Source organism: Tursiops truncatus, chromosome 6 (assembly GCF_011762595.2).
Source record: "Tursiops truncatus isolate mTurTru1 chromosome 6, mTurTru1.mat.Y, whole genome shotgun sequence".
Taxonomy (NCBI): Eukaryota; Metazoa; Chordata; class Mammalia; order Artiodactyla; family Delphinidae; genus Tursiops; species Tursiops truncatus.
Genome location: NC_047039.1, coordinates 11,189,753 through 11,210,886, shown reverse-complemented (window position 1 = coordinate 11,210,886; position 21,134 = coordinate 11,189,753). Strand labels below are relative to the sequence as shown.

The following is a 21,134-nucleotide window of genomic DNA, read 5'->3' as shown; positions in this document are numbered from 1 at the left end:
TGTGTGTGCGCTGGGCTGATCAAAGCATGGGATCTTCCATCTGATCCCTTCCCGGGTCCATGAGCTCTGCTTCTGGGCTAGAGGACATGATCCAAAGTCCAGCCTGTCACTAGCCTGTTCTACAGACAGAAACTGGGGAGAAGAGCCTGGCTGACCTGGGGCAAACTCATCCCACCCCCAATAATCACAAAGGGCAGCAGGTTTACCATGACCCTGATTAGCCTCAGCAACAAAGTGTCTCATAACTATTTTCATCACATCCCAGGACAGGGGGCCCAGCCTGCTCAGTATGAACCATAGTGCAGAGCTCTAGGGAGGCCCAGTGTAACGCACAGCATCACACTATGAGGCGGGACAAGGCAGAAGCCACCTGGAGCAGCTAAGTCTCTACTCAAGAGATTTCCCGTGCTCATATAGCCCCTGCCAGCTCCTCACCCCACACAGAGCAGGCAATGTTGCTCAGACTCATGCCTGGTTGGAAAGACCAGCCAGCTTCCTCCTTTGTGGTTTCCATGGTGAGAAAAGCAGTGTTTGAGTTCCTGACTGTGGGGAAGAAGAGCTCCAGCTCCCCAGTTTTCCCATCTGCTCTCACTTCTTGTTCACCTCCTTAAAGGCCAGGATGGGAAACGATGCTCTTACCTGCTAAGATGAAGATGCCCACGAGAATCAGGAAGACCAGCAGGTAGAGCCCAAGGACTGCATGCTTCAGGGCCGACAGGGAGCCCAGCTGGGTGCAGCAGCCACCCGCCCGTCCTTTGTGGCACGGACCTACACAATAAGGGTAAGAGGAAGAGGAAAAAAGACATTTGAAAATCCCCAAAGCCCTTTTTCTCTTTTGGTCTCATCTCTCCCTGATGCATGCAGATGTCCACATGGAACCTCTCACACAACTTCTGCACATCTGTAATGCAGCTGGAATTGTGGGAAGCTTTTCTGAATCGTGAGAAGCTTTTCTGCTTCTATCTCTCCTCCCATCCTCTGTGCTCACGAACTAGCCAGACAGGCATGTCCACAGCTCACGAGGCCACGCAAACCCACCTCCTAGAGCCAGTCCAAGCCACAGAGAAAGCTCAAATAGGCTGGAATATGTGTCCTTTATAAAGTGTTATTGTCCCATGTGATCAGGAGAAGATGGAGAGAATTTTAGAAAGAGGTTGCAAACTCCAGCTTCTAACAGTGGCCTGGAAGGGATGTGGGCCAGGTGGGCCTGGGGAACCCAACAGTGCATGCCCAGTCTGGAAGAGGTTGCCATGCAGGAAGAAGGGCCGGGCGTTGGCAGATCCAAAAATCACTTCTCCAAACCACTTCTGGCTTCAAGACAAGTCAGAAGTGATTTGGAGAAATCTCCCTTTTTTTAAGTGTTGACAACTAATTAGAGAAAAAAAAACACAAAAAACAAAAAAAACCACTAGGGAGCGTAAACAAAACAAAACACATTTACGTGCCGGATCCAACCACCAGTTTACAACCTCGGGTTAAGATTTACAGGAAAACATGGTACCTAACTTCATCCCGTGAAACTACACAAGGCTCACCAGGTTCTGGCCAAAATGGAACAGCAAAATATCAGAGTTCTAATGGAACTTACCGATTGTCTAGTACAACCCCTTCTGTTTACAGATGAAGGACAGCAAATGTTAGTGACAAACCCTGGGTGAGGACCCAGGTGCCCTGACTCTGTCCTCTTTCCACTGGACTTCTCCTTCGAGGCAGCATTCAGATGGCTGGTGCAGAGGCCAGCAAGCTTACCAACGTCCGCCTGCTCTGTCAGCTGACAATGGAGAGGAAGGGATGCCGTCCCACCCTGACCCCCAGCACGGCAAGTAAGAATCTATGGAGGGGGGACTTCTCTGGTGGCACAGTGGTTAAGAATCCGCCTGCCAATGCAGGGGAGACGGGTTCAAGCCCTGGTCTGGGAAGATCCCCCATGCCACGGAACAACGAAGCCCGTGAGCCACAACTACTGAGCCCGCATGAGCCTAGAGCCCGTGCTCCACAGCAAGAGAAGCCACCGCAATGAGAAGCCCGCGCGCCGCAACGAAGAGTAGCCTCCGCTCGCCGCAACTAGAGAAAGCCCACGCACAGCAATGAAGACCCAACACAGCCAAAATATTAATTAATTGATTAATTTTTTTAAAAAGAATCTATGGAGGGCATTTTTTTTTCAAAGTACACATGTCCCTATTATGCACATTCTCCACCCCCTGCAAGGGAGACTATTGCCAACTGGAGAACATCGCGCATAGAGGCATGGGTGGGAACCGGAAAAAGCTGACAGCAGATGATGAAATAATTGAGAGTCAGAAAACCTTTGAGGTGCTTCAGAGGCTCCTTATCACCTCTCAGGTAACACGGCCACCTGCACGGCCTTCAGGAGGTTTGGTGACCACAAGGGAAATGGCGGTGACCACGCTGGTGCCCTGGCTCTCCAGAGGTATTGTTCAGTGAGGAACATTTTCCCACGCATTTACTCCATTTTATTGAAAATGCTGTTGTTAAAACAGCTAAGTAGGACTATTACATAATATTTCCGTAAAACATCGGGTACGATTTGGAACAAGTTGTCGAGAAATACAAATTCAGTTACCGTTCTCATCAACACTTAAATGTTAGCAAATTTTCTATACTTAACCTGATTTTCCGCAAAGACCTGCACATCTTTCTGACTCACCCTAAATCTTTTTTTCCAGAATTTTCTATCTCTTTCCACACAGTAGGATCTATAACCTGTTTTGCTCCTAAATACGCAAGCTTCTTGTAGCATGTCTTTTTTTTTTTTTTTTCTCGTGAGAGCCGCTGGCTGGCGGGTTGCAACTCTTAGAGAACAGTTTTTTCCCCTTGAGAGTCAAAGCGGTAGGCATAGCATAGTGTATTATACAAATATTAGTATCTTTATTGCGATGGTTGTTCCAGCTCTCCTCATCCCTGCTTTTCTTGACATAATGATGAGAATAATGGCAGTCTAGCTACTGGGAGGGGTCAGAAGACACCCAGGTTGAAATGCTATTGTCCTTGTGTTTATCCCCAATCCATCTTGGGCTTCTTCATTTGTTGCCTTTGTTTGACCCTCTTCTTATTTCCCTTGAAGGTTTAATTAAGTTTAACCGTATGCTGTTAACTGTTCCAGTTTCACTGAAATGTTCTATTTCTTGTTCATTACAAAAAGAAATCGTTCTCTCAAAAAGATGTTGATATAATTTTTTGCGCATAACTTTTTTATTGAGACACAAGACATTATATTAACACTTTGCCTGAGCTCGAGGCAGTCTGTTTAGTAAGCTGAACATTAATACAGGAACGGATTAAGTGCAAGCAACACACATTCACGGGTTGACTAGTAAGGCTACTTAACGATTTATAAAATGCTAGATTAGTGCTAATTGTCATTCAGTTTGAAATTTTTCACCTTGGGGTGGAAAACAAGGCAATCAGGACCCCTTCCTTCCTCTAGGAATGAAAACATTTTCCTAAACCAATCAGTCACAAGAGCAAGGGCTACTTTTCCTTTACTCCCACTAATTAGAACATCATCCCTTTATTGTCAAGTCTGTACTAACTTTCAATATTTGGCAGAATGGGGGAGGAAAATCACACAGCCAAGAAGACTGCTAACGTGCATTTTGCCCTGTTGCTTGCACGTGTATTGCCAGCTCATTGTAAGAGTGGGGCGAACTGCAATGATATAGTTCTATTTTTTCCCCATCAAAAAAGAGTAGTTCCCTTCTCCTCTACCTGAGGCTTCTGTCTAATAGCAAGCACCCCTGGTGACATGTCCCTTCATCAACTTACACGCACAACATAGACCTTCCTCTGAGAGAGCTCAGTCCCCTTAGCAAGACTCAATTACCTTGCGCATTACACAAAATCCATTCTAGATAGAACATAAAAAGGGTTTCAAATAGAGATTTTGCAGAAACATTCAGTGATCTTCCGTTCCACAAGCGGAACTTCATTGAATGTTTCTGGCAAGATGGCTAGAGAATATGATTGTAAGGGAAAGAAGACAATTTAGGGGAAAGACAAGTTACTAAATCTGCCCAAAACACATTTATTGACTTTTTAATATAACATAGCAGCAGCATGTTAGCTGAGTAGACCATTCAAATTATTTAAGCTTGGTGGAAGATTGAAAACACTCCAAAACAATGCAATCAGTAAAAACAGTATGCTCATTTGTTTTTTTAAAAAAGTAAAAGAAATGAGCCATGAAAAGACATGGAGGAAGCTTAAGTGCCGATTAGTAAGTAAAAGACACCAATCTGAAAAAGCTACTTACTGTATGATTCCAGATTTATGACATTCTGGAAAAGGCAAAACTGTGGGGACAGTAATAAGATCAGTGGTTGCCAGGGGTTGGGAGTGGGGAGGGATGAACAGGCGGAGCACGGAGGACTTTCAGGGAGGTAAAACTCCTCTGTGTGATACTGTAATGATGGATACATGTCATTAGACATTTGTCTAAGCCCATACAATGCTCAACACCAAGAGTGAACCCTAATGTAAACTATGGACTTTGCACGATAATGACATGTCAGTGTAGGTTCATCAGTTGTAACAAATGCACCTCCCTGGTGGGGGATGTTGATTATAAGGGAAGCTGTGCACGTGTGGGGCAGGTGGTACATGGAAACTCTCTGTAATTTCCACTTAATTTTGTTGTAAACCTAAAACTGCTCTAAAAGTTAGTCTATTTTAAAAAAGTAAAGGTTTTTTTTAAAAAATATTTATTTATTTATTTGGCTGCATTGTGTCTTAGTTGAGGGATCTTTGTTGCAGCACTCAGGCTCCTCTCTAGTTGTGGCGCGGGCTCTAGAGCTCATGGGCTCAGTTGCCCCGAGGCATGTGGGATCTTAGTTCCCCAACCAGGAATCGAACCCACGTCCCCTGCAGTGGAGGGCAGATTCTTAACCACTGGACAACCAGGGAAGTCTCAGTAAAGGTTTTGACTTATGGATTGTTGGGGTAAAAACTCTAACAGACTTTTATTGAACACCCACTGTCCTACTGTGGTAGCCCTACTGTGGTAGCCAGCCTTCAAGATGGCCCCAGATGATCCCATCCCCTTGTATAGTCTCCTTCTGCATTGTACCAGGATTGGCTTGTGTGACCAGTAGAATATGGCAGAAGTGATGGTGGGTCACTTCTGAGATGAGACAAAAGACACAGCAGCTTCCTTCTTGCTTACTCTTTCTCTTTCTTGAAATATTCATATGGGGGGAAGCCAGCCACTATGTCATGAATACACTATAGAGAATCTACACGGTAAGGAACAGAGGCCTTCAGCCAACAGCCACGTGAGTGAGTCTGGAAGCAGGTCCTCCAGCCAAATCAAGCCTTCAGATGACTACACCCTGGCTGAGATCTTGACAGCAGTCTCATGAGAGACCCTGAGCCAGAACAACCCATCTAAGCTGCTCCCAGATTTCTGCCAGATTGGATTGGATACACATATTTTCTGAGCAGAATTTTGGATCTGAAAAAATAAACAAAATCTTGGATTTCCTTGCACACCCATGGCTTCCTCAGAAATGGAGTGAGATAATAAATTTTGTTGTTTTAAGCTGCTAAGGTTTGGGGTCATTTGTTACGCAGCAGTAGATAACTAATACACTATGGTAGACATTGGGAAATACAAATATAACAAGCTGTGTGAGGGAGAGATTTTGTCAGTGTCATTCACGTCCAACTTTCCAGTTCCTAAACCAGTGCCTGGCACACAGCAGACACTCAGAAAATATCTGTTGAATGAGAGATGAAGATACAATCACTGCCTTTCAGATGCTCACACCCGAGGGGAAGAAGACATATAAACTGATAACTATCACACAGGTGTGAATGAAGCAGGTGTAGAGGGGCAATATGGCACAAGCAAAGCATGGCACTGCAGAGGCAGTGAGTCCTTCTGTGTTGCAGGTCATCTCAGGGTCTGCCTTGAAGAGGCAGCAACTCAGCAGGGCTTTGAAGGACAGGCTTTTGTAGATGGGCTGAAATCCGTTATCTTTCTCTCCAGCTTTATCGTCTGATTTATAGCTATTAGAAATTTGAAAACTGTGACTTGAAGAAGAAAACTTTCTTCCTCCGTGTGAGAACTGTTCTGAGGAAAGTACCAGACCAAGCTGTTAGTTATTAAACATAGTCGTTGCTTGCAGACATGCTCACACACAGAACCAGATCGAGGGAGAGAATGGCACCAAGAAAACAAAACAAAAACTCTTCCAAGATCTGGGAGAATCAAGAGAAAGGTTTTCATCTTGCAGTGGCCCCCAGAAAGGCGGGTGACATCTCAGACGATCAGGAAGCCAAGAGAAGGAGGCTCAAGAGGTTGGAGAAGACAGTGACTCTAAAAGGGCAAATAGGAACTAAAAAGTACATACAAAGTGACTTGCAGACTGGGTTCCGAAGGCCAGGCTGGGAGATGTTGTGTGGAACCGTGCTTGGTGATGAATGGCTAGAAGCAGCCCGATGGGTGGTTTCCCCACCGCTAAACACCCATCTACATGTAGCTGCACAACTTTCCCGTAGCTGAGTACCCCTGGGCTATTATTTTCTTTCTCACTCCACTTTTTTTTTTAACTTAAATTTATGTAAGAAGGAAATTTTATATCATCCTCATAAGTGGAAAATTAGTATCTTCCTATTCCATTATTATTAATGGAATAAATAAATGGTACTTATTCCTTTAAAATAAATATCTAACTATTAAAATAACAAATTCACACCCATATGTCACCTTGAATACCACTGTCGTATATAGTCACATTCTGAGAATCACTGACTTTAGTAAAAGTAATTAAATCACAGTTCAATGCAAGTTGTGGAGAAAAAGTTGATGCTCTCCATAGAAGAATTCACTTATAGAGAAGCAAAACCAAACTTTTTAGATGGTCAAGATTAAGAATAATCTAGAAGGTAAAATGTTAAGGATTAAGTGCCATTGAAATAACCACGTCAGAACCTTGCCCTCATCTCTGATACTAACCTCATTATTCACAATTGTCGATTGCCATGTCTCCCTGCCCTGCTATCTAAAGGTCCTCTGAGACTCACCCATTTCCCTACCCATCAACCAGCACACAGCAGAACTGCAACAAGGTTCTTTGCAAGAACAAAGATATGTGGGGCTTCCCTGGTGGCGAAGGGGTTAAGAATCCGCCTGCCAATGCAGGGGACATGGGTTCGAGCCCTGGTCCAGGAAGATCCCACATGCCACGGAGCAACTAAGCCCGGGCGCCACAACTACTGAGTCCACATGCCACAACTACTGAAGCCCGCGCACCTAGAGCCCATGCTCCGCAACAAGAGAAACCACCTCAGTGAGAAGCCACACACCTTAACCAAGAGCAGCCCCCGCTCGCCACAACTAGAGAGAGCCCGCGCACAGCAACAAAAACCCAACGCAGCCAAAAATTAAATAAATTTATAAAAAGAACAAAAGACATGTGTAAGTCATTTATTTTTGGTGCAAAGACTGGTTCTTACAGCTGTTGTATGCAAATAGGTGACACATTTTTGTTGGCTGAAAAACAAAATTTTGAGCAAAATTTTGGTCTGAAAAAATAAACAAAATCTTGGCTTTTCTTATTCACCCATGACTTGGAATAGACACTTAGAGCCCACATAGGTGAACTGTGCGAGCAATTCATTGGAACTGAACTTAATCCTAGCTGAGCAGCATCATCACGTGTGGTGCTGTTGATGACATCCAGGGGCCTAAGCCACAACCTTGGACGTTCTTGTTCTGATTCAATGATGAAATCATGCATCTATGACATCGAGGTACCCAGTTCTGGAGTAAGGCATTTGTCATATCAAAACAATGTGAAGACACATTTTTGGAAAATCAATTAAAGTCCTTCTATTATCAGAGCTTCGTTTAATTTTTTTTGAACTTTGATTTCTCTTTAATAGGACACACACAAAAGGAGGTGCCTCAAACTATTGTATTATTCCCAGAGGTTAAAATTGTGACGGGTTCCTTTTAATCATGGGAACAAGAGTGCCCCCTAAAGAGCTTTTGCTAAAATACTGCTTCCTGAGGGTGGTGAAGGGCTTGGGAGCAAGGATTAACGAACAGAAAAGGAAAGTTTATCTGAAAACCACTTGGTTCCAGACAGCTGAGCTGAGGATGAGTCGTGAGATGGTCCCCCAATGTTAGTGGGAGCATCAGAACCTCTGGATCTTTGTTTCCCTGTACTATATTAGGCAGGTGAGGGTCCCTGACACTCACAGGGGGACAAGCATGGTTTGGGGGCTCTGTGCAGAGAGATTCAAAGCCTGCCTCTGGCCCATATTGGCTGGGAGACATGAGAAAGCATTCTGAGTTAGCCCTTGCATCAGTGTAGCCTTTCTTTGCAAAACTGAGCTTTCCATCTCTTAACCATAATTTTAAGGCATTTGGGGAGTCATCTGTTTGAATTTATTTTCCTTCCATTTGAAAAAATACTCACAAATCGCATCTGATAAAAGTGGGTATTTACTTCTTTCCAAAGAACCTGGGTCTAAACGACATTAAAAACAAATAAAAACAAAACAGGATGAAGTCATTCAATTGTCACCTAACTGAGTTTTACCAACAACAAACACTCAGCCATTTTTTTTGTCCTTGTTGTCGTCCTCTTTGGTCCCATAGCTCATACACAGCAGGTGGAGGTAAGGTTTTATGCCTGGGAGGGACCTTGGCGCTCATCCCATCCAGGGATCTTGTTAAACCCTCCCGAGGTTGACTTCCTCATCCTCACTCTGGTTACTCATCACTCACATCGTTCATTGTAATAGGCAGCCCCAAATAACCTCTGTCTTTGTAGCTGCGCCACTTTCTGGCTTTCACGGAGACCTCTGTTTACTTTTCCTCAATAAAGGGAAGAGGAGGGTGTGAGGCAGGGACATTACAGAGCAGTTTCATCTGACCTGAGTCTAGGAGGGTCCCAAACCACCAGCCGGGGTGGGGTGAGCACCGATCACCTCTGCCCTGTTGGACCACACACCTGGGTCTTCAAGGCAGACAGCCCAGTGAGGGCGCCAGACAAAGGGGACTACAGTCCTCTGCATGATCCGATGGGATCCCATTTCTAAGGAAAGGAGAGGGAGGGATGGTGGAGCTAATTCCATTTAGATGTTATGATGACCTAGGACAGTGTCTCCAAGTACTTCTAGAGATATTTTGTAACTTCCCTGCAATACTTGTTATTTTTTCCGTCCCCATCTATTTCTCAAGTTACTCTGCATAAAAATTCTTGAGAACAATCAGGGGCTTGTGTGCTTATTTACTAGCAGTGGGAAGGGACCCTGGCTTGTGTGCATATAATTTTGCAGCTGGGGCTGAGGGATGAAGAGAGAAAGCCAGGTGGGAGGGGATAGAGGGCAGTCAAGGTGAGCTGGCTGCTCCCTGCAACCCAGGAGGAGGGGAGAGGCCAGGGAGTCCCAGGAAGAAGAAGCAGGTTCTGGGGCTGGGGGAAGATGCCCATACTCTTACCCAACGTGGGCAGTGCATGGATTGGAAGAAATGCTGTCTCAATGCAGGGAGACTCAAAACAACAGTGGGCTCAGGATTCGGCCTAAATAGGGGCCAAAGACCTTCCTCCCATAGAGTGGCTCTGGATCCCTTTCAGAAAGATTCCCAGTTCCTCTCCTGGCGCCTTGTCAGAGGAAATAAATCATCTGATAATGTATTAGCAATGCGGAGGCCAGGGCTCAGCTATTTCCATGTTTAAATCATTACTCTTTCCAGGCTGCTAGAGCAACCTCCCACCCATGCCCTGGTCCACCTTGGTTTGATGAATTGGTTTATCCTCGGGGCAGGAATGGATAGGTTTAATACCCTCCGCCCCACCCCCGTCTCACTCCCCCAGATCCCACCACCAATTGAGTTGGAAGGGCCACCTGGCTGTTTGGTTTTGAACACAGGAAGGCTGAAGTCTCAGCCCATGCCATCTGTACGGGAGGGAGCTGGGACTGTCCCTGAAGCCTCCAGGCTCAGAAGCCCCCAGCTCTGGCCTCTGCACAGGAAGCAGTGCAGGCTGGGCCACAGGTGGGAGTTCAGCAGATCTGAGCAAAGATGATGGCCCTCAGACCCTCTGAACCTCTGTCACCTGCTAAGGCCTAGAACCAACAGTTGTCAGGTATAGAGCTTCATTGGGAAATCATGGCCAATAATGGGATCGTTAATAATGAGAACGGAATTGCACCCATCAGTCAATGAATAAAAATACACATTTGTCGAGGGTCAGCTCCCAGAGAACAGGGTCTGTGATTCACCTCTGGATCCCACAGGTCCTGGCATATAGCAGATACTCAATTAACATCCGTAGGCTGTTTGTAGATAAGCGAGACTAATAAACTGAACACAAATTTCCTGGGCCTTCCAAGCCATTGTTTAGGCTTTTGTAATAACCATGTATTCTAGTTTCTGTATTTGATGCTTTGACATCTTGGAGCCTTGGGATAGGAAACATCCTCCTCTCCACCACTCAGTTCACCTTTGTATCCAGGAGTTGTGCTGTTTCCTTTGGTGATGGAGTTTTGCCCCTCCAAGAGAGGTTCATGATCTCCTAGAACCTAGGACCTAAACTAGATACAAAGAACTTCGGGGCTTTGAAAACTTACCTAGAAATAGAGTAGCCGGAACAACCTTTTTTATATTCCTGGTCACAAACAGAACAGTTTACCAGGAGGGCCTTCCTCAGAGGGCAGGGAAAGGACACACCCAACAAGCTGAGGGTCCTGGGGCTGCCCTGGGCGTCCCCAGGTAGGCAGGCTTTTCTTACTTCCACCTGCTGGCAAGACAATGCCCTTTTCACCTTCAGTCTGTCAGCATCCAGGGACCACTCCCGCCCCCATCCCCATAAACCTACATGTGAAAGGCAGCTCCCCCTGGACACACTGGAAATGCTTAGAATACTTAAGATGCCATATTTACATTTTAATAGATGCCCTTAGGTCAGGTTTGGGAGATCATCATAGCTCCAGAGGGAAGAAAGGAATTCCTACATGATATACTGAGGTCAGAATGGGACCAGAGAACCAAGATGCCCAGACAGAACTTGCCGGGCAAAGGGACAAGATCAAGCTCACTGTTACCCGTGCACAAACGATGAGATCATTTTCAAACAGAGACACTGTTAAGAGTGAGTAGTGCTCTATGAATCAACATGCAGGGAGAGCTGAGCGCCGTAAACCAAACGGTTCCTGCGAGCTTCAGACAGGACACTTGTCCCAGTCTCCCCTGTCCTCTTAATCCTTTTCAATCTGCCCCTCCCAACCTGATGGCTGCCATCTGCCGCCTTCGGGTCTCTGGTACGTTCTACCTTCCCAGTCCCTCCTCCATCAATTGGAGAAACTCACCCACACGGAGTGTCAGGAGAGGAGGCCAGCAGCCAGCCCCTCCCTGCAGCCCCCTCTCTTAACAGGACTTCCTAAACACGTGGCTTCTTCTGCCCGCTATGAACATCTTGGGTTGTCTTGACTTGAACTCAATCTCAAGCCAGATAGCAGGAAATAGGAAGGTACCAGGGAACAGGTGGGCTTCAGGACACTGTGCGGAAGGCTGGAACAATCACGGGCCCCCATCGGCTCTGTGGCTGGGCCTTAGGTTAACCAGCATCTGCGTCTGCAGGGCAGGGTCCTGGCCAGCCCTACCCTGCTGGGCTCCCTCTTCATGGCCGCGTTTATATCTTCCAAAACCTACTGCTGAACTCTGCATATGCAGTTTAGACTCCAGCCCAGAAGCCACAGGAGATGGTGGGGGGAAGGGGGAGGATGCTGGGGAGAGAGGGGCATTTCTCTGACCTAATGTCTGTAGAGGATAGTGTCCCAGGCTTCCCTCTGAAGCCATTTAAGACCCTGTCCTTGTGCTCCTGTCCAAACCTATTTGGGTTTATATCTATTTCCTCTTAGAATAATTCATTCCATCTCTCTCCTGCAACAGAGCCATTTATTCCCACGGCCCCGTCCTAGGTTTGTCATTCCCCAGGATGTCTCCACCTCTGAAACCTGAAACTCCAAGAATCCACGCTCAGCCCCTCACCACCAGCAGCCTAGCTCTTGAAAGTCCAGGGTCTCCGAGTCCTGGAACCGCAGTGAACAGGGTGAGCTACGCTGAGGGGCGGGGTTTAAGGACCAGGCAGATGTGGATTTGAATCCAGGCTCTGCCTCTGACTACATGGGTGACCTTGGGCAATTTGCATCACCTAAGATGTTACCTTCTCATCGACAAACTGGGAATAATAATATGTCCTGAGGTGGGTTTGTTTTGTTTTGTTTTGTTTTGTTTTGCTGTAGGCGGGCCTCTCACTGCTGTGGCCTCTCCCGTTGCAGAGCACAGGCTCCGGACGTGCAGGCTCAGCGGCCATGGCTCACGGGCCCAGCCGCTCCGCGGCACGTGGGATCTTCCCCGACCGGGGCACGAACCTGTGTCCCCTGCATCGGCAGGCGGACTCTCAACCACTGCGCCACCAGGGAAGCCCCTGAGGTGTTATTTTAATTTACCTTAATTATTTTTTTCTTGGACTATAGTTGCTTTACAATGTTGTGTTAGTTTCGGCTGTACCACGAAGTGAATCAGCTATATGTATACATATATCCCCTCCCTACTGGACCTCCCTCCCATCCCTGCCCCCCTCCATCCCACCCATCTAGGTCATCACAGAGCACCAAGCTGAGCTCCCTGTGCTTTGGAGACAATGTATTGAAGCCCTGAGCACAGCGTGCTGCCCCCTCAAGGGGAGCTATTGTATCATGATCGCTTGTATGTATCACACCGTATCATCACCGCTACAGGACCCCTGCCCCCTTCCCACCACCTCCCTTGGCCTCCCCTGATCTCCCTGTCTCCACAAGAGCCCAAATGATCTCCAGAGCTCCTGGCGCTCCAGGACAAGGCCCCCCTCCCCTGGCCCACACACCACGGTTGGGAAGGGGGCACTGGTGCCCTAGGGCTGTGTGCTCCTGGCAAGACCCCTATCATCAACACTCAGTCTTGCCAGCAGCTCTGCCCTGAGACCAGCACCCCAACCTCACTGAGTCCTCGATCCTGACTTCTGTCAGCCCCACAGAAGCCCCAGGGCTCCCCATCAACCACCATAATCCCCAGACAGCCTTGTTTCTTCTCCTTTGACATCTCCCTCCCCATCTGCTGAAACCTTCTCACTGTGGCCCAAGATGTCCCAGCCAGCCAACCAAAAAACCCTGATTTCCCCAACCTCTGCTCGAACATTTCCTGTTCTTTCTTCTTCTAACTGAACCCTGCTTCCCTTTTCTTCTCAAGTATGGATTTCTCTCTCCCACATTCATGCAACTGACCTAAGGGTACGGTAGGTGGTTTTATTTGCTCCTCGTTACTTCCAGAACCTTCTCTCTCTTCTCCATAAAACTCCCAGCTCTCGGGCTCCCCTGGTAGCGCAGTGGTTGAGAGTCCCCCTGCCGATGCAGGGGACGCGGGTTCGTGCCCCGGTCCGGGAAGATCCCACATGCCGCGGAGCGGCTGGGCCCGTGAGCCATGGCCGCTGAGCCTGCGCGTCAGGAGCCTGTGCTCCGTAACGGGAGAGGCCGCAGCAGTGAGAGAGGCCTGCGTACCGCAAAAAGAAAAAAAAAAAAAAAAAAAAAAAACAATCCCAGCTCTCACATCACACGACTGTATGCTTCTCCTCGCACTAAGGGACACGTGCTACCCTCCCCATCTCTGCGCTCACTGTCGCTCTCTCTCAATCTCCAGTTCTGACTGGTCCTTACCTTCCCTCTCCTAATGGCACGTTCTCCCTCATGCACTCGAAACGTGGGCAAAAATGAGATGGGCTTGGGATGCAAAATACACACCGGGTTTTGAAGGCTCAGCCCGAGTAAACATGTATAAGTAACTCCATCGCTTTTACAGTGATTACATAGCGAATTGATACTATTTTGGATATACTGGATTGAAGCAAATACATTCCTGTATTTAAATTCGGTTCATCTGTGTCTCTACCTATTTGTGTGGCTACCAGAAAGTTGAAAATTGCACATGTGGCTCACATGACATTTTGATTGGCTCTACCAATCATCAAGGCCCTTTCTTAATCCCAATTTCACGCGTCCCAGGTGAGAGCTACCTCTCAGGTTTTCCTGGTGCCCTCCGTCCAGAACGCTAACTCGGCATTCCCTGACCTCACCAGGACCTACTAACCACGGACCCCACCGTCTTTCCACCACCCTTCCTGTCTCCCATCCAGCCTTCCCTTCTTGTCCGACTTGCATTCCATGATTTACGTTATCCACTGTCTCCCACAGCCTCCCCTCTCTCGTCCCTCTCTGACTTCCTCTCTCACTCACTGGGCAGCACTCTGACCCTGGTTAAACCTAACTCTGCCACTGCACTGCATCCATAGAGTGGAGCATGGCTGGGAAGGGAAGGACACGCCTCCATGCTCCTGACTTTGCAGAACTTCCTTCCTTCCCAAGGCAGACTGCCGAAACTCTCCCCTCTAAACTGCACTTCCATTTGAAAATGAATCACATTATAATGAGAGGTCTGTGTCTTCTGGGGACTTTAAGCCCCTTGAGGGCAGGAACCAAGACCTTTTATTTCTGCACTCACCAGCAGCACCATAAAACCCTGTCCTCTTTGGATGAAGGAGGTCCCAGTTCCTTGTGTGGACTCAGGTGCCCGGGGCGAGTGAGGCCATGTGTAGTCTGCACCGAATGCCATCCTCCACCAGGAACAATGAAATGCACCCCTCGACTCTTCTGGTAGCCAACCTCAGGGACCTACTGTCTCTGATGGGGGTATGGGGGTGGACAGACTCACACCTGCCATGGAGCCAGGTGCCCTCGGGACCCAGAATATTTCTTACAGATCCTACTGTACTCTTTGGGGATTAGGACTAAAAGAACTTGCTTGGTTTCCTCTAGTATCTAGTCTTCACGAGGCAGCCCACTAACCCAAACTCTGCCTTCTTTAGCAGAAGGAGGAACCAGACTTAAAACACTGTCCAGGGGCTTCCCTGGTGGCACAGTGGTTAGGAATCTGCCTGCCAATGCAGGGGACACGAACCCCTCGAGCCTTGGTTTGGGAAGATCCCACATGCTGTGGAGCAACTAAGCCTGGGAGCCACAAGTACTGAACCTGCGCTCTAGAGCCCGCGAGCCACAACTACTGAAGCCCGTGTGCACAACTACTGAAGCCCGTGTGCCACAACTACTGAAGCCTGTGCGCCTGGAGCCGGTGCTCCACAAGAGAAGTCATTGCAATGAGAAGCCCACGCACCACAATGAAGAGTAGCCCCTGCTCACTGCAACTAGAGGAAGCCCGCACGCAGCAATGAAGACCTAATGCAGCCAAAAATTAATTAATTAAATAATAAATTAAAAAAAAAAACACTGTCCAGGCCAGGGGTCTCTGAGAAGTGGCGTGGGTGCTTCCTGGGAGACCCTGGGTGGCAGTAGCTGTCCCTGACCTCTCTGTCTCCCCCTGTCCTTCTCCATTTCCCCAACATGTGCAGAGGACTCCCCAAAGGGCAGGGAGGTGAAATAAGTGTGTATCAAGGGTGCACTGTGTCCAAGGTGCTCTACTCGGGTTATATCACGTGATTCCCCCACGGGTCCTGTGAGTTGAATAACATTATTCCCATTTTGCAGATGGGAACACTGAGGATGAGAGGGTCAGGGCCCCAGTGAAACAGATGGCCCACTTAAATTAGGAAATGTCATAGAATTTAATAACGGGAACATATGCAAAGGTGTGGCCAGGGTGTAAGATGCCCACAAGGGACAGAGTGGTGTCCTTGAACTGTAACCACCTCGGTTACAAAGCCCAGGAGGGGAGCAGTTACTGGAGCCTAGAAGGAGAAAGCCCGAGTGGAGAGGGTGGCTTACAAGGGGCTGTGACCTCGGGTGGAAGGACACAGTGGCCCAAGGTGACCCCATAGGGCAGGAGCTGAGGATAAACAGGCAAGCTCCCATCTTCCATCCTCCCTGTCCTGCCAGGGTGGCTCCCCACAAGGCAGAGAGTGGCGAGTGGCAGTGGGTGGGAATGCAGGGGCAACAGAAGACACCCCGCGCCGAGCCCAGACCTGCCAAAGTTCAACATCTTGGCACCTCCCTGGGCTGTCCCCCCTCTTGTGGAGGGACAGTCCCTGGGGCCCAAGAGATCCAGGATCCTTCCTGGCCCCCAGCCCCCCGTGAGCTGGGGGAGCTGAGTGCACCACGGCACCGCATGAGTTAACATCTCTGCTATTCTCCTGCTCCAGTGCCGGATTCTCCAACCTGTAGAGGCCCTGACCCTCTGTGAGGCCCCAGCCAGACCCTCCCAGGAACTCCACTCCCACCCTTGGGCAGCTGCCCGGCAGCCCTCAGCTACGCCAGATGAACCAGGGAGAGGTGATGGATGAGAAAGGAGATGCGGGGACTCCCTTAGGAGAATAATTTAATTTTATGGGGCAGGGACGCAGGAATGGGGAGCTCAGGCCCTAAACGCAGCAAGCGGCCTGGCTTGCAGGCGTTGGGCGCGGCCAGGCGCATGTGTAACTCATTACCTCTGCGAGCCTCCCATTCGCGCCGACGGATGATGCTGGGAGCGCGGTGGAGGGCCCGAGGCCACGGGGAGAGAGTGACTGCAATATTTTTCTGACACTAACACCTCTCTCTGGCCCTTGGAGAGGGCCGTGGAGGAGCCAGGCCCGGCTGAACACCACCCACGCCCAGCCCTCGCCTTTGGGCGCCAGATTGGAGAGGCTTCAGCTGTCTGGGGAAGAGAAAGGCAGGACCAGGGAGGGGGAGGGGCGGAGGAGGGGAGGGGCGGGGGGAAGGGGAGGGGCGGGGGAAGGGGAAGGGGAGGGGAGGGGGAAGGGGAGGGGAGGGGAGGGGGAAGGGGAGGGGAGGGGAGGGGGAAGGGGAGGGGAGGGGGAAGGGGAGGGGAGGGGAGGGGGAAGGGGAGGGGAGGGGGAAGGGGAGGGGAGGGGAGGGGGAAGGGGAGGGGAGGGGGAAGGGGAGGGGAGGGGGAAGGGGAGGGGAGGGGAGGGGGAAGGGGAGGGGAGGGGAGGGGGAAGGGGAGGGGAGGGGAGGGGGAAGGGGAGGGGAGGGGGAAGGGGAGGGGAGGGGGAAGGGGAGGGGAGGGGAGGGGGAAGGGAAGGGGAGGGGAGGGGGAAGGGGAGGGGAGGGGGAAGGGGAGGGGAGGGGGAAGGGGAGGGGAGGGGAAGGGGAGGGGCGGGGAGGGGGAAGGGGAGGGGAGGGGAGGGGGAGGGGAGGGGAGGGGGAGGGGAGGGGGGAGGGGAGGGGAGGGAGGGGGGAGGGGAGGGGAGGGGAGGGGGGAGGGGAGGGGAGGGGAGGGGGGAGGGGAGGGGAGGGGGGAGGGGAGGGGAGGGGAGGGGCAGAGGGAGGGAGGCACAGAGGAGGCGGGGTGAGGTGGGGTCGCAGGCCCAGACAGCCCCTGTTTGGGTTTCTGCTCCAAGGGAGGTGTTGGTGGGCCCTGAGGTCAGCGGGGGCTTGGCTGGAATACCTTGGAGGTTGCGTTCTGTCACGAGCCCACCCACAAATCCCAGCCACACAGGTGGAGCCCATGCTCTGCCCCGCTGGAGACCGGCAGGTGAGGAGGGCCCTGCCTGGGCGTCTTCCCATCCACAGCGGGGCTCGGACACAGGAAGGAGGCGGCGGGGTCCTGAGAGGTCGCCCGGCCAAGGGGTGCAGAGGATGGAGAGGTCCCGAAGGTGTCACCATGGAGCAGGGGTGCGACGGAGAGAGCCTGGAAGGATGTGCGTGGCACCATGCGGGAGAGGGGCAACGTGGCCTGTCATGGCGGGTGCCTAATAGCCCCTCAGCTTCCTTCTCACCTGGTGCGTGAACAGAAGGGAAGGGATGGCGGCAGGTAGGAGGGGAAGAGAAGACGACAGAGCAGAGGAGGGGAGGGGGCAGGGACGTGTAAATAACACCGCGTTTACACCCTGTCTTTAAAGTCCCACCTGCGTTGACGCCTGAGTCATACCTCAATATCTAGACTGAAGTTTTGCAACTTTGCTCCCGCCTGATCCCAAGATCCCCAGGGCCAAGAGGAGGGACCCCCTCGCCTCCCATCTCCCTGTTTTCAAGGGGAAAGTCCTGGGAGGGACTTGGAGCCCCTACAAGGCCTAACAGACGACACTGCTTTCATTTACTCAAGGCCCGGAGTGTGGGGGATGGGGCTGGCAGGGTCCCCACCTCTGTCCACCTCTGCTTTCCCATCAACCTCCCTCCGCCCCTACCAGCCCCACCCCTTCCTCCCTCTCCTGTTACTCTGTAGAGATGAGAATCAAAGCAGCAAAGTGCCGGGGAAACACGTCAAATCTGGCTTGAATTTCCCCAAGTCGGAGCTCACCATTTTCCTCTTAGAAATGAGAGGGAAGGGGAAAAAAATCAAACCAGAAACCGAGGAGCCTTTAGGTGGTGATTTCATCTCAACACTCCAGTCTCTCCGGGGTCTTCACGGCCGCCCCTCCACCCCCGGCCCCATGTCTGGCGTCCAGGAATGAAGTGTGGAGGAGACCCAGACGATGTGGAAATCAGGTTTAGAATTTATTTGTTCCGCCACCTTTAGATTTCAAGGACCCCTGTGTTTGCTCAGCCATTAGTTTGTTCATTCAGTCATTCAACAAATATTGATACTTGGGAGCACCTGCTGTGCCCCAGGCTGGGAGACACTGATGAACAAAACAGAGATGCCTGCCCTGGTCCAGCCTATGCTCTTCCCATGAGGAACAGAGAGTAAACAGTAAACATGATAAATAAGAAAATGATATAGTATGTTGAGGAGACTAGGACTCGGTGAAAAAGGAAAAAGAGAAGGAGGGAAATGGGTGTGCAGGGGAGGACGGGAAGCCCTGACACAGAGGTGAGATTTGAGCAAAGACCAGAAGGAGGTGAGGGGGACGCCTGGAGGGTCTGGGGGCAGCGTACGTCGGGTAGAGCGTGCCAGCAGGTCCACTGTGAGGGTCAGAGGCTCCTTGGCCACAGTCAGTGCCTGGGTTTTCATTCCCTTCAACGTGGGAGCCTTTGCTGGGCTTTGCTCCAACTCAGGTTTTAAAAGGACCACACCGCAAATACAACATCCAAGTCTGTTTCTGTGCACAGGATTTTAGGACTGGATGGGAGCTCAGAGACACCCCCTCTGCCCCTGTGGAGCACTGAGATGGAGACACTGAGGCCCAGAGAGGGGATGTGCCCATCAGGTCCCATGCCCCGGGGCGGGGTGGGGACAGGGGAGGGAAGAGTCAGCATCCAGCCTACATCTTCCGACCTCTGCTGTCCACACTTCACGGGGCGCTGCGGCTCAGGTGACCCCTGGGACACTTGCTGGCCTGGTTCTAAAACTACCCTCCGACCAGATCTCCCCATGGCTGGGGTTACTGTTATTTTTCAGTCCTTCTGGTCCAAACGGCCTTTTTAAAAATCTCAGGTTCAGAAAAGGGGAGGTGAGATGAGGTCAAGAGAAGGGGGAACCATGGCCCAATGACACTCCCCAGGCCTCTCCCAACCCCTGGGGTCCCCCTGCCATGCCCTTCCCCACTGGCACCCCAGGATGGCCCGGGTGGTCCTGCAATTACCTCTCTGAGCTGTACCCCAGTTCTTTCTTCCCAAATCAGGCCTCTTTACTGATGGGCCACTGGGGAGAGGGTGGATGAAGGATGTGAAGGCCAGCTTGGCTTTGCTGATGTACTGATGGGGAAAAGCTGAGCATTGGTAGCTCCCTGGGGGAGGGGGGGGGGCTTCCTCTCTTCCCAGGTGTCATTAACTCAACAGAAACACTGGCCTGTCTGGTGCAACTCAGCTGGTAATGCCTTTCCCCAGCTACCTCTTCTCTTACAAAACTGTATTCAGTCTTTAAGGCCTTTACCAGAAAGGCTTCGCCCTGCTTGACTTTAATGATCACACATGTTTTTACCTGCTTTACATGGTGGGTAATTGTCCCCATGCCAGTCCCTCCCACTGGGATCAGAAGCTCTTGGAGGACAAGGATGGTTTCATTTCTCTCTGGAGCATCTCTGGCACCTAACCCATAGCTTGACACATTGTGGGTCCTCAAAATGTGGTTGTGGACTGGAATTCGGAGGAAGGGCTCTGATGGGGGGTAGTTTACTAGGGCAGGTGAAGGGCCCAGATCTCCTGTCTCCTCTCCCTCCTGAGACAATCCCTAATCCCTGCCTTTCTGAGCCACCCAACTTCCCTTCCTACACTCAGCACCTCATGGGAGGAAAGATGGGGTTGAGTGAGGGGGAGTCCTTTCTAATTTTGAGTAATTTCAAGACAAAGGCAGTTGGCAGAGTGGAACACAGGAACACAATGAAACATGGTGCTTGAGAAAAAGGTTGAATAAAGGCATCTGGGATGGTTAATTTTATATGTCAGCTCGGTGGGCCAAAGGGTAACCAGATTAAACATCATTTCTGGGTGTCCATGAGGGTGTTCTAGATGAGATTAGCTTTTTTTTTTTTTTTTTTTTTTTTTGAGATTAGCTTTTAAATTGGTGGAATCGGTAGAGCAGATTGTCCTCCCCAATGTGGGTGGGTCTCATCTAATCAGTTGAGGGCCTGAATAGCACAAAAGGTGGGGAAATTCACTTTTTGCTTCCTGCCTGACTGCTGGAGCTGGGACATATCATCTCATCCTCTCTGGCCCTCAGACTGTGATCTACACCATTGGCTTCTCTGGTTCTCAGGCCTTCTGACTCGGACTGAACTATACCACCAGCTTCCCTGGGTCTCCACGCTACAGACAGCAGATCGTGGGACTTCTCAGCCTCCATAGCCATGTGAGTCAATTCCCCATAATCAGTCTCTTTTTGTGTGTAGACATCCTCGTGCTTCTGTTTCTCTGGAGAACCCTAAGACAGCCTGTTTCCATCTCGTTGACCATAAGTTTTTACAAAACTCTCCTGTGAGTTTCCTTCTACTCATCTTTGAAGTGGGGTTGAAGCTCTCATCTCCTATACTCACTGCAAAGAGGAGTGTATTCATTCAGGCAATAAGCATTTATTAAGCACCTACTAAGTACCGAGCTCTGTGCTGGCTGCACAGGAGTTGGCTGTGAGCAAGGTGCTCTGAGCTCCTCTAGAGGAAACTGCATCCGTTGACTCTCCAGGGTTTTAGCAAATAACCAGCCCCCAAAGATGCAGTGCGGTCTGGGTCACTAGGATGGGG

At 50.3% G+C, this 21,134-nt stretch overlaps 1 protein-coding gene across 5 annotated transcripts in view; it reads right to left on the bottom strand.

The window, feature by feature from the left end:
• The window catches only part of SCARA5 (scavenger receptor class A member 5), a 118,656-nt gene that overhangs the window by 92,740 nt on the left and 4,782 nt on the right, over nt 1-21,134 (bottom strand). For all 5 annotated transcript variants that reach the window (XM_073805788.1, XM_004317511.4, XM_073805789.1 and 2 more), the window contains exon 3: nt 640-768. In XM_073805788.1, the coding sequence (XP_073661889.1) occupies nt 640-768 (129 nt within the window). The remainder of the gene's footprint in view (nt 1-639; nt 769-21,134) is intronic.